Source organism: Cherax quadricarinatus, chromosome 40 (genome assembly GCF_038502225.1).
Source record: "Cherax quadricarinatus isolate ZL_2023a chromosome 40, ASM3850222v1, whole genome shotgun sequence".
NCBI classification, from domain to species: domain Eukaryota; kingdom Metazoa; phylum Arthropoda; class Malacostraca; order Decapoda; family Parastacidae; genus Cherax; species Cherax quadricarinatus.
The window spans coordinates 17,604,014-17,616,865 of record NC_091331.1 but is presented as its reverse complement, the minus strand read 5'-3'; the positions used below and the strand labels follow the sequence as shown (position 1 = coordinate 17,616,865).

Here is a 12,852-nt window from a genome sequence, read left to right as displayed (position 1 = left end):
CACACTGACCACGGAGACCCATTCTCTCACATCTAGGCCTACCAGCCTTTTCCTGCTTGATTTGAGGATGCTGGAATTTATGCATACTAGTACGTCAATAACCCTGGTGCGTAAGACGTACTAGTACAGTACATACGTCAAAAAACCCTGAAAGGGTTAAGTATCCAACTAAACATATCGATAAATGGTTTCCCCTATATCAAGGCACACTGAGGGTAAATTTCTAGGTCTTCTCCTTGACTGTGATCTTGAATTTCATTCCCACATCCAATAAATAAGCAAGAAAATGTCCAAATCAGTAGGAATCCTTTCCAGGATACGATACTATGTACCACAAACAGCACTCCTTCCCCTATACCACTCTTTAATATATCCTTACCTCACCTAAGATATTTGTGCCTGGGGATCAACTACAGCCAACCACCTTAAACCTTTAATAACCTAACAAAAAGCTGCTGCGCAGTTGATTACCAGTTCCTGTGCTAGACAACACACCCCACCACATCTCAAAAGCCTGAACTTGCTAAATATACAAGACATACACTTGTATTATAATGCCTTCTACATATACAGAACATTAAATTCCACTATAAATCCTCCACTTAAACTACTCCTTGACAGTTACAACAGAATGCACAGTCACAATACAAGGCATAAGGCACTCTTCAACATCCCTCGTGTCAGTCTCACACTGTGCAAAAATGCTATGCCCATAAAGGCATAAAGAGCCTGAAAATCTGGAACTCGCTACCAGAACCGGTAAAGGATCCCCTGTCTACTTATAAATTTAGGATTTTGCTAAAAAATCATCTTATCTCTCAATATTAATCAAATCAACCAAAACAACTAACTAGTTATTTTATGTGGCCTCTATACTTTAAACTTCTGCCAGTCCATGAAATATTACTGACTGAATCATTAATTGTAATATTTTTTATAATGTGCAACTTCAAGATTATTATACTTAGAAACTTCCACCTTGGCTACCTCGCATTAGTATTAAGATTAAACATGATTGTCATCATGTAAACCACTTGTCTAGTTTTAAGTAGTTACTATGTACGTATTAGGATTAGTCTGCCCGAAATGCCCCGGTATGATAGTGGCTTTCTTTCTACTTAGCAAACCAAAATTGTAATTATATATTGTAACCTTTGCAAAGAAATAAACCTTTACTGTACTTTACTTTTAATTATGGGGCTCTCAACAATGAAGAGCATAAAATGAAGCAGGACCAAGATAATTACCCATCCTGAATATAGTATACTATAGCCTGACCCATTATTGTCACAGAGCTTGTATATACAGCAGGGCCCCACTTATACGACAGGTTAGGTTCCAGGCTACTGCCGTAAAGCAGAAATTGCCATAAAGTGGAATGCCCTTATTTTCCACTTATAAATGCATATAAGTTCACAATAACATATAGTATTAAGTTAGCAATAGAACTAGGCATTAAAAAAATAAAGTAAAATGCATAAACGGTACACTCATTACATAAAATATTTGTAGTCTTAATGTAGGGTCAGAGGTGAGTAAACGATATAAAATGAATAAATGAGAGACAGAGAATGAGTACAGTGGACCCTCGGTTAACGCCTGGACCGGATAGCGCCAAAATCGGATAACACCTCACTTTGGCATGAAAAAATTGGCTCAGATAACACCTAAAAACGCGGTTAGGAGCTTTCGTCCCGAACGTGTCGGTGCAGCGGCCTGAGCAGGCCCAGCCACTCACTCCGTGTACCAGCCAGTGTGCCAATGTTTACAAAGCCAGTAAGGACAATTCCGCATGTACATGCGATATATTTTGTAGTATTCCATTGCTTTTGGTGCTTGTAACTGCTAAATAAGCCACCATGGGCCCCAAAAAAGCTTCTAGTGCTAGCCCTATGGTAAAGAATGTGAGAAACACATAATTTAAGAAAAAGTTTGTAAAAAAGTACGAAAGTGGTGGTGGTAGAGGGTGGTAGTGATGGTGGTAGAGGGTGATGGTGGTAGAAGGTGGTAGTGATGGTGGTAGAAGATGGTAGTGATGGTGGTAGAAGATGGTAGTGATGGTGGTAGAAGATGGTAGTGATGGTGGTAGAAGATGGTAGTGATGGTGGTAGAAGATGGTAGTGATGGTGGTAGAAGATGGTAGTGATGGTGGTAGAAGGTGGTAGTGATGGTGGTAGAAGGTGGTAGTGATGGTGGTAGAGGGTGGTAGTGATGGTGGTAGAGGGTGGTAGTGATGGTGGTAGAGGGTGGTAGTGATGATGGAAGAGGGTGGTAGTGATGATGGAAGAGGGTGGTAGTGATGATGGAAGAGGGTGGTAGTGATGATGGAAGAGGGTGGTAGTGATGATGGAAGAGGGTGGTAGTGATGATGGAAGAGGGTGGTAGTGATTGTGATGGTGGTAGAGGGTGGTAGTGATGGTGGTAGAGGGTGGTAGTGATGGTGGTAGAGGGTGGTAGCAATTGTGATGGTGGTAGAGGGTGGTAGCAATTGTGATGGTGGTAGAGGGTGGTAGCGATTGTGATGGTGGTAGAGGGTGGCAGCAATTGTGATAGTGGTAGAGGGTGGTAGTGATGATGGTAGAGGGTGGTAGTGATGATGGTAGAGGGTGGTAGTGATGGTGGTAGAGAGTGGTAGTGATGGTGGTAGTAGAGGGTGGTAGTGATGGTGGTAGTAGAGGGTGGTAGTGATGGTGGTAGTAGAGGGTGGTAGTGATGGTGGTAGTAGAGGGTGGTAGTGATGGTGGTAGTAGAGGGTGGTAGTGATGGTGGTAGTAGAGGGTGGTAGTGATGGTGGTAGTAGAGGGTGGTAGTGATGGTGATAGTAGACGGTGGTAGTGGTTGTGATGGTGGTATGGTATGATAAGGCAGGGTAAGGCTGCCAGTTCTGACAAAAAAGCTGCTGAAAAATATGTGCAGGACTTTACGGGGTACATAGAGACTGAAAAATTAAAACCCCACAAGTGTTCAATTGTGACAAAACAGGCCTGTTTAGGAAGAAAATGCCAAACAGGACCTACATTACTCAGGAGGAACAGGCACTCCCAGGACACAAGCCAGAAAAGGACTTGTTACCTGAAGTCTTTATGGAAGGGGATTCCCCTTCCAAACACTAGAACACCTTCATCCTCTGCCTTCCTCCTGTCTCATCACTCATCAGCAAGTCCACAATAAACGTAAGTGTGATGTTATTATTGTTTTATTAGTCATGTATCGTTGTTTTCTGTGTAGGGAAATGTATATTTCATGTAAAAAAATTATTTTGTTTAATACTTTTGGGTATCTGAAATGGATTAATTAGATTTCCATTATTTCTTATGGGGAAAATTAATTCGGATAAAGGCTAAATTGGTTAATGGCTAGCTCTCTGGAACGGATTAAAGGCGTTAACCGAGGATCCACTGTACACGTGAGAGGACAGGAGCGGAGTTATGTAAACAAATCAGGCAGACAAGAGTTTTGTAAGCAAACCAGGTGAATGCATCTGGTTTGTGTACAAGTTACCTTCACGTTGATACAGTAGAATAAATAAAGAGCAACACTCCCGTTCTAATGCAAAGCCATTTTTAGAAGAAATGATGCCCTGAGTGAAGGCATATGAGAGGAATAATTTTCTACAGTTACCCCCAGTAATATTATAGTTTACACATTTTCTCTGAAGTTGGACTACAGAAAACGCTATTCTTGCCGTCACTCATACAAGTCGTCTGGCTACCACATCTCATATTTATGTTAATTTATTTTACTGTGGGGTGTATTTATCATGTTTATAGGTTATATATCATGCTTATTATGTAATTTTGAAAAAATATCAAACATGGATTAATGAAAATGTGTATATTACTGTAATATACAACATTTAATGAGACTGTATTAGCAGAACACCGTAAAGCAAAACACTGTAAAGCAGGGCCCTACTGTAATTATAAATTAGATCTTTCATTAGTTACTGTACGAAGTGAATTGATTTACAAGTAGCACAGAGTGATTAAAGCATTTAACCCTTTCAGGGTCCCCAGGCCCTCTCCCAGACTTATTCTCAGGGTCAAAAATTTTTCAGAAAAAAAAAAATTTACTTATGAAATGACAGAGAATCTTTTCCCTATCACAATGACACCAAAAGTATGAAATTTGATGGAAAACTTACGGAATTATTCTCTCATGAAGTTAGCGGTCTCAACGATGTTTACGCATCGGCGATTTTGCCCACTTTGAGCCCCATTTTCAGCTAATTCCAGTGTACTAGTCGACAAAAATCATAAATATTTCACTAGAACTCCATTTTTTCTATCGAAGGAGTACAAGAAACCACCCATTTACCGATTTCAACTATCCAATACAATGGTCAGAATTTAGCAATTTTGCCAATTTCACACAAATTTCAAAAGATGCCAATTTCCAAATAGGGTACAGAATAAACAAGAAAGACATTCCTGGCACTAAAATAACATTTCCTCTGTTCATTAGTCACGTCCCCATGCCCCTCTTACATTCTTTTGCTTTCCACTTTGAATTTTTATTCTCACAAAAAAATAGAAGACTTACTGTTATGCAGACTACTGCATTAGTGTAGAAATGGTATAAATAATATCAGCGTACTTGTGAAAGAATATTAGACTCACCAGTTGATGTGTATTGGACGCTTAGCATGATTTGTTTACTTTTGAACTTTGGTAAAAATCGAACATTTCTGCTACTTTGAGCTCAATTTCAAGGTGCTTTTCATTGTAAAACCAGTCAAAATTATCTCAATTCCTGTAATATGTCTTCCATTCTATAAAATGAGACCAGGAAAACTAGAATACAACAATAAATATCACATGAAAATACAGTGCAAAGTCGCTGTTTTAATCCGAAAACACGGACAAAGTTTTTTTTTTTCTCATTACACACTGTGTGCTGCAGGATTTTTTTTAAACTGCGCACACTGACCACATAGACCCATTCTTTCATATGTAGGCCTACCAGCTTTCTCTCACTAGATTTGGGGGCACTAGAATTTAGGCGTTCTAGCACGTCAAAAACACTGGTGCATAAGCCATACTATACGTCCGAAACCCTAGGGTTAAATGACTGGGAATGCCTCAAAGTATTAATTATGTATACTTGCTGGAATGGAGAAGAGAACAATACACGATAATATATACGTGGAAAGTACCTGATGGAATGTTCTCAAATCTGCACACAGCCATAACAACTAAAGTGGGTTAGAGATATGGTAAAATGTGTATAATAAACCCTTTTAAAGGTAGGGGTGCCATGGCCACAGAAGAACACTGTATTAATATAATGTATGCAGTCCCAGGCTTTTTTAGCATCTTGTCAGATATCAGAAATACTGCTGGAACGAGTGCAGAAATCGTCAAGAGAAAATCAGACAAGTTCCTCCATCAAGTACTAGATCAACCAGGCTGTGATAGATATGAGGGCCAATGGGCCGCCATCAGCAACAGCCTAGTTAACAAGGCAAGCACCAGACAATCCTGACCCAGGGCCAGGTAACCAGAAAAGGAAAATTCTCAAAACCCATTGAATTTTAGGAAATAATCATCATCATTTTGAGCACAGCAGCTACTGATATTACTTAAATAAAATAAATTAAATTTTTTGATATAATAAACCCACCTCTGGCCACAGTAACATTAAGCCTTCTTCGCACTTTAGCTTTAGAATATGAAGACTCTGTTTGAATTTCCACACTGCGAACGCTGGATCGACCTCCACCAAAATCAAACCTAACAAAAGATATACTCATCAGCAGTTGACTTTCTGTATGGAAATCACAATACTGTATCAATATAAAGGGAAACATCAAGGTAACTGCCCACATTTTCTGTATTAACTAACATTTTGCAACAGGCATATTTTTCATCAAGAGCCTAAAATGAAAAAAAAAAAAAAAAATCACTGTTTACTGATAAGTAAAATACAGTGGAACCTCAGTATGTGACCTTCAGTCATTCCAGAAGGCTGTTTGAGTGCCACTCCATTTGAGTATCAAACAAGTTCTTCCCAACCAATTTTCTGTTAGGTTGGCTGTTATCACTAATTGTTATAGGCCCCATGGTGACTTATTTATACAAATACAAACAAAAAAAAATGAACTTTGTATAGAAAGGGGTTTAGTTATAGGTAATACATATTTTAAGAAAAAGAGGATAAATAAGTATACAAGATATGATGTAGGGCGAAATGACAGTAGTTTGTTGGATTATGTATTGGTAGATGAAGACTGTTGAGTAGACTTCAGGATGTACATGTTTAAAGAGGGGCCACAGATATATCAGATCACTTTCTAGTTGTAGTTACACTGAGAGTAAAAGGTAGATGAGATACAAGGAGAATAGAAGCATCAGGGAAGAGAGAGGTGAAGGTTAATAAACTAAAAGAGGAGGCAGTTAGGGTAAGATATAAACAGCTATTGGACGATAGATGGGCTAATGAGAGCATAGGCAATGGGGTCGAAGAGGTATGGGGTAGGTTTAAAAATGTAGTGCTAGAGTGTTCAGCAGAAGTTTGTGGTTACAGGAAAGTGGGTGCGGGAGGGAAGAGGAGCGATTGGTGGAATGATGATGTAAAGAGAGTAGTAAGGGAGAAAAAGTTAGCATATGAGAAGTTTTTACAAAGTAGAAGTGATGCAAGGAGGGAAGAGTATATGGAGAAAAAGAGAGAGGTTAAGAGAGTGGTGAAGCAATGTAAAAAGAGAGCAAATGAGAGAGTGGGTGAGATGTTATCAACAAATTTTGTTGAAAATAAGAGAAAGTTTTGGAGTGAGATTAACAAGTTAAGGAAGCCTAGAGAACAAATGGATTTGTCAGTTAAAAATAGGAGAGGAGAGTTATTAAATGGAGAGTTAGAGGTATTGGGAAGATGGAGGGAATATTTTGAGGAATTGTTAAATGTTGATGAAGATAGGGAAGCTGTGATTTCGTGTATAAGGCAAGGAGGAATAACATCTTGTAGGAGTGAGGAAGAGCCAGTTGTGAGTGTGGGAAGTTCATGAGGCAGTAGGTAAAATGAAAGGGGGTAAGGCAGCCGGGATTGATGGGATAAAGATAGAAATGTTAAAAGCAGGTGGGGATATAGTTTTGGAGTGGTTGGTGCAATTATTTAATAAATGTATGGAAGAGGGTAAGGTACCTACGGATTGGCAGAGAGCATGCATAGTTCCTTTGTATAAAGGCAAAGGGGACAAAAGAGAGTGCAAAAATCATAGGGGGATAAGTCTGTTGAGTATACCTGGTAAAGTGTATGGTAGAGTTAATATTGAAAGAATTAAGAGTAAGACGGAGAATAGGATAGCAGATGAACAAGGAGGCTTTAGGAAAGGTAGGGGGTGTGTGGACCAGGTGTTTACAGTGAAACATATAAGTGAACAGTATTTAGATAAGGCTAAAGAGGTTTTTGTGGCATTTATGGATTTGGAAAAGGCATATGACAGGGTGGATAGGGGGCCAATGTGGCAGATGTTGCAGGTGTATGGTGTAGGAGGTAGGTTACTGAAAGCAGTGAAGAGTTTTTACGAGGATAGTGAGGCTCAAGTTAGAGTATGTAGGAAAGAGGGAGATTATTTTCCAGTAAAAGTAGGCCTTAGACAAGGATGTGTGATGTCACCATGGTTAATACATTTATAGATGGGGTTGTAAGAGAAGTAAATGCGAGGGTCTTGGCAAGAGGCATGGAGTTAAAAGATAAAGAATCACACAAAGTGGTAGTTGTCACAGCTGCTCTTTGCTGATGACACTGTGCTCTTGGGAGATTCTGAAGAGAAGTTGCAGAGGTTGGTGGATGAATTTGGTAGGGTATGCAAAAGTAGAAAATTAAAAATGAATACAGGAAAGAGTAAGGTTATGAGGATAACAAAAAGATTAGGTGATGAAAGATTGGATATCAGATTGGAGGGAGAGAGTATGGAGGAGGTGAATGTATTCAGATATTTGGGAGTGGACGTGTCAGCGGATGGGTCTATGAAAGATGAGGTATGGTATGAATTATCAAAATTGAATTAGGAAAAAGTGTTCAAGTATTGTTGTAAATATATAGCATTGTATACAGTTAAATTATGATTGGACAAAGAGAAAGAAAAAACTGTGACACAAAAGTCTGTTGACCAATGAGAAAAATAACTATGCTCTATAGGTACAGTATATTACTGTATATATATCTTTCTATAGGTAGTAGGTTGGTAGACAGCAACCACCCAGGGAAGTACTACCGTCCTGCCAGATGACTGTGAAACAGAAACCTGTAACTGTTTTGCATGATGGTAGGATTGCTGTTTTCTTTTTCTGTCTCATAAACATGCTAGATAACAGGGATATCTTGCTACTCCTACTTACACTTTGGTCACACTTCACAGACACGCACATGCATATATATATATACATACATCTAGGTTTTTCTCCTTTTTCTAAATAGCTCTTGTTCTTCTTTATTTCTTCTATTGTCCATGGGGAAGTGGAAAAGAATCTTTCCTCCGTAAGCCATGCGTGTCGTATGAGGCGACTAAAATGCCGGGAGCAATGGGCTAGTAACCCCTTCTCCTGTAGACATTTACTAAAAAAGAGAAGAAGAAAAACTTTATAAAACTGGGATGCTTAAATGTGCGTGGATGTAGTGCGGATGACAAGAAACAGATGATTGCTGATGTTATGAATGAAAAGAAGTTGGATGTCCTGGCCCTAAGCGAAACAAAGCTGAAGGGGGTAGGGGAGTTTCAGTGGGGGGAAATAAATGGGATTAAATCTGGAGTATCTGAGAGAGTTAGAGCAAAGGAAGGGGTAGCAGTAATGTTGAATGATCAGTTATGGAAGGAGAAAAGAGAATATGAATGTGTAAATTCAAGAATTATGTGGATTAAAGTAAAGGTTCGATGCGAGAAGTGGGTCATAATAAGCGTGTATGCACCTGGAGAAGAGAGGAATGCAGAGGAGAGAGAGAGATTTTGGGAGATGTTAAGTGAATGTGTAGGAGCCTTTGAACCAAGTGAGAGTAATTGTGGTAGGGGATCTGAATGCTAAAGTAGGAGAAACTTTTAGAGAGGGTGTGGTAGGTAAGTTTGGGGTGCCAGGTGTAAATAATAATGGGAGCCCTTTGATTGAACTTTGTATAGAAAGGGGTTTAGTTATAGGTAATACATATTTTAAGAAAAAGAGGATAAATAAGTATACAAGATATGATGTAGGGCGAAATGACAGTAGTTTGTTGGATTATGTATTGGTAGATAAAAGACTGTTGAGTAGACTTCAGGATGTACATGTTTATAGAGGGGCCACAGATATATCAGATCACTTTCTAGTTGTAGCTACACTGAGAGTAAAAGGTAGATGGGATACAAGGAGAATAGAAGTATCAGGGAAGAGAGAGGTGAAGGTTTATAAACTAAAAGAGGAGGCAGTTAGGGTAAGATATAAACAGCTATTGGAGGATAGATGGGCTAATGAGAGCATAGGCAATGGGGTCGAAGAGGTATGGGGTAGGTTTAAAAATGTAGTGTTAGAGTGTTCAGCAGAAGTTTGTGGTTACAGGAAAGTGGGTGCGGGAGGGAAGAGGAGCGATTGGTGGAATGATGATGTAAAGAGAGTAGTAAGGGAGAAAAAGTTAGCATATGAGAAGTTTTTACAAAGTAGAAGTGATGCAAGGAGGAAAGAGTATATGGAGAAAAAGAGAGAGGTTAAGAGAGTGGTGAAGCAATGTAAAAAGAGAGCAAATGAGAGAGTGGGTGAGATGTTATCAACAAATTTTGTTGAAAATAAGAAAAAGTTTTGGAGTGAGATTAACAAGTTAAGAAAGCCTAGAGAACAAATGGATTTGTCAGTTAAAAATAGGAGAGGAGAGTTATTAAATGGAGAGTTAGAGGTATTGGGAAGATGGAGGGAATATTTTGAGGAATTGTTAAATGTTGATGAAGAAAGGGAGCTGTGATTTCGTGTATAGGACAAGGAGGAATAACATCTTGTAGGAGTGAGGAAGAGCCAGTAGTGAGTGGTGTGGGGGAAGTTTCGTGAGGCAGTAGGTAAAATGAAAGGGGGTAAGGCAGCCGGGATTGATGGGATAAAGATAGAAATGTTAAAAGCAGGTGGGGATATAGTTTTGGAGTGGTTGGTGCAATTATTTAATAAATGTATGGAAGAGGGTAAGGTACCTAGGGATTGGCAGAGAGCATGCATAGTTCCTTTATAAAGGCAAAGAGGATAAAAGAGTGCAAAAATTATAGGGGGATAAGTCTGCTGAGTATACCTGGTAAAGTGTATGGTAGAGTTATTATTGAAAGAATTAAAAGTAAGACGGAGAATAGGATAGCAGATGAACAAGGAGGCTTTAGGAAAGGTAGGGGGTGTGTGGACCAGGCGTTTACAGTGAAACATATAAGTGAACAGTATTTAGATAAGGCTAAAGAGGTCTTTGTGGCATTTATGGATTTGGAAAAGGCATATGACAGGGTGGATAGGGGGGCAATATGGCAGATGTTGCAAGTGTATGGTGTAGGAGGTAGGTTACTGAAAGCAGTGAAGAGTTTTTACGAGGATAGTGAGGCTCAAGTTAGAGTATGTAGGAAAGAGGGAAATTTTTTCCCAGTAAAAGTAGGCCTTAGACAAGGATGTGTGATGTCACCGTGGTTGTTTAATATATTTATAGATGGGGTTGTAAGAGAAGTAAATGCGAGGGTCTTGGCAAGAGGTGTGGAGTTAAAAGATAAAGAATCACACACAAAGTGGGAGTTGTCACAGCTGCTCTTTGCTGATGACACTGTGCTCTTGGGAGATTCTGAAGAGAAGTTGCAGAGATTGGTGGATGAATTTGGTAGGGTGTGCAAAAGAAGAAAATTAAAAGTGAATACAGGAAAGAGTAAGGTTATGAGGATAACAAAAAGATTAGGTGATGAAAGATTGAATATCAGATTGGAGGGAGAGAGTATGGAGGAGGTGAATGTATTCAGATATTTGGGAGTGGACGTGTCAGTGGATGGGTCTATGAAAGATGAGGTGAATCATAGAATTGATGAGGGGAAAAGAGTGAGTGGTGCACTTAGGAGTCTGTGGAGACAAAGAACTTTGTCCTTGGAGGCAAAGAGGGGAATGTATGAGAGTATAGTTTTACCAACGCTCTTATATGGGTGTGAAGCATGGGTGATGAATGTTGCAGCGAGGAGAAGGCTGGAGGCAGTGGAGATGTCATGTCTGAGGGCAATGTGTGGTGTGAATATAATGCAGAGAATTCGTAGTTTGGAAGTTAGGAGGAGGTGCGGGATTACCAAAACTGTTGTCCAGAGGGCTGAGGAAGGGTTGTTGAGGTGGTTCGGACATGTAGAGAGAATGGAGCGAAACAGAATGACTTCAAGAGTGTATCAGTCTGTAGTGGAAGGAAGGCGGGGTAGGGGTCGGCCTAGGAAAGGTTGGAGAGAGGGGGTAAAGGAGGTTTTGTGTGCAAGGGGCTTGGACTTCCAGCAGGCATGCGTGAGCGTGTTTGATAGGAGTGAATGGAGACAAATGGTTTTTAATACTTGACGTGCTGTTGGAGTGTGAGCAAAGTAACATTTATGAAGGGGTTCAGGGAAACCGGCAGGCCGGACTTGAGTCCTGGAGATGGGAAGTACAGTGCCTGCACTCTGAAGGAGGGGTGTTAATGTTGCAGTTTAAAAACTGTAGTGTAAAGCACCCTTCTGGCAAGACAGTGATGGATTGAATGATGGTGAAAGTTTTTCTTTTTCGGGCCACCCTGCCTTGGTGGGAATCGGCCAGTGTGATAATAAAAAATAATAAAAAAAAATATATCTTTCTTAACAAAATGCATACCAACCATACTCATATTTGGAACAACTAGTAAAATCAAGTCACAACCATATAGGCAGCAGAAAAGTTCCACTGTCATCAGCCAGAGACTTCAAAACCATCCATCCAAATTGTACCCAAAATGCTACAGAAATTTATAGCAACATCCATGGTTCTTGATGGCCAACAACGTTATCAACAGAAATCAGTAACAGATGAACAGTGGATATGGTTGCAAGGAGTGAGATTAGCTCTTCAAGATTTATTTGATTTGTTACTTGACATGGAAGAGTTGAATCAGCAGAGAATCTGTTCTCTAAGTACGCGAGAGTATTACAGCATTTCCACACAATGCATGATGCTACTCTGCATCACTCATGTATTATACATACTGCAAATCTCATCAGCATGAATACCGGCCATTAGAAGTGAACAAATTTTCTAAAGCATTGTATTTTGGCTCATGGAGAAAAATTTGAGCATCTGTATCAGCTTAAAAAAAACATTTCAGGCAGAGTAATTTTTTTCTCATTTGCCAGCTGCCTTTTATGTCAATATACAAATACTATAGAATGGGAAGAGATATGAAGCTAAACAGTACCTTAAAGAAATCAAATGAAGACTTATATTACAAGGTAATGGTTAATACCATACTGAAACTAAAAAAAAAAAAAAAAATATTGTAAGGTGACAGTACAGTACTATGCACATTATATTTTTCATTCCTCACCTTGAAGCAAAGCTTGAATGTGCTGTGCCCGGAGAAGCTTTAGGAGAAATTATTTCAGAACGGTACCGTTTCATAGGGGTTCCATGGGTCTTGGATGCGGTATGGTGCAACATTTGTTGCTCTAACTGACGGCACCGATTTATAAGTTCCTCTACTTCACGATTCTGGAAGAAAATTTGTCCATGGTAAGCACCTGCAAGTCAGATGTGCTTAATATTACAGTACATGAAATGGGGAATGGATAGCACTAAACCTGTAGGGGGTCACAATGCCCGGGGAGATCAGGTTCAAATCCTTAGATCCAGAGCCTCTCACTGGCATCAAGAAACCTCCATTTAGGGAATCAAAACTTTA

General features: G+C 39.6%; 1 protein-coding gene across 4 annotated transcripts in view; it reads right to left on the bottom strand.

The window, feature by feature from the left end:
* The window catches only part of LOC128687410 (uncharacterized), a gene marked incomplete at its 3' end in the record, with an annotated part of 165,677 nt that overhangs the window by 104,666 nt on the left and 48,159 nt on the right, over positions 1-12,852 (bottom strand). For all 4 annotated transcript variants that reach the window (XM_070092752.1, XM_070092754.1, XM_070092755.1 and 1 more), the window contains 2 exon segments: positions 5,623-5,732; positions 12,499-12,662. In XM_070092752.1, the coding sequence (XP_069948853.1) occupies positions 5,623-5,732; positions 12,499-12,662 (274 nt within the window).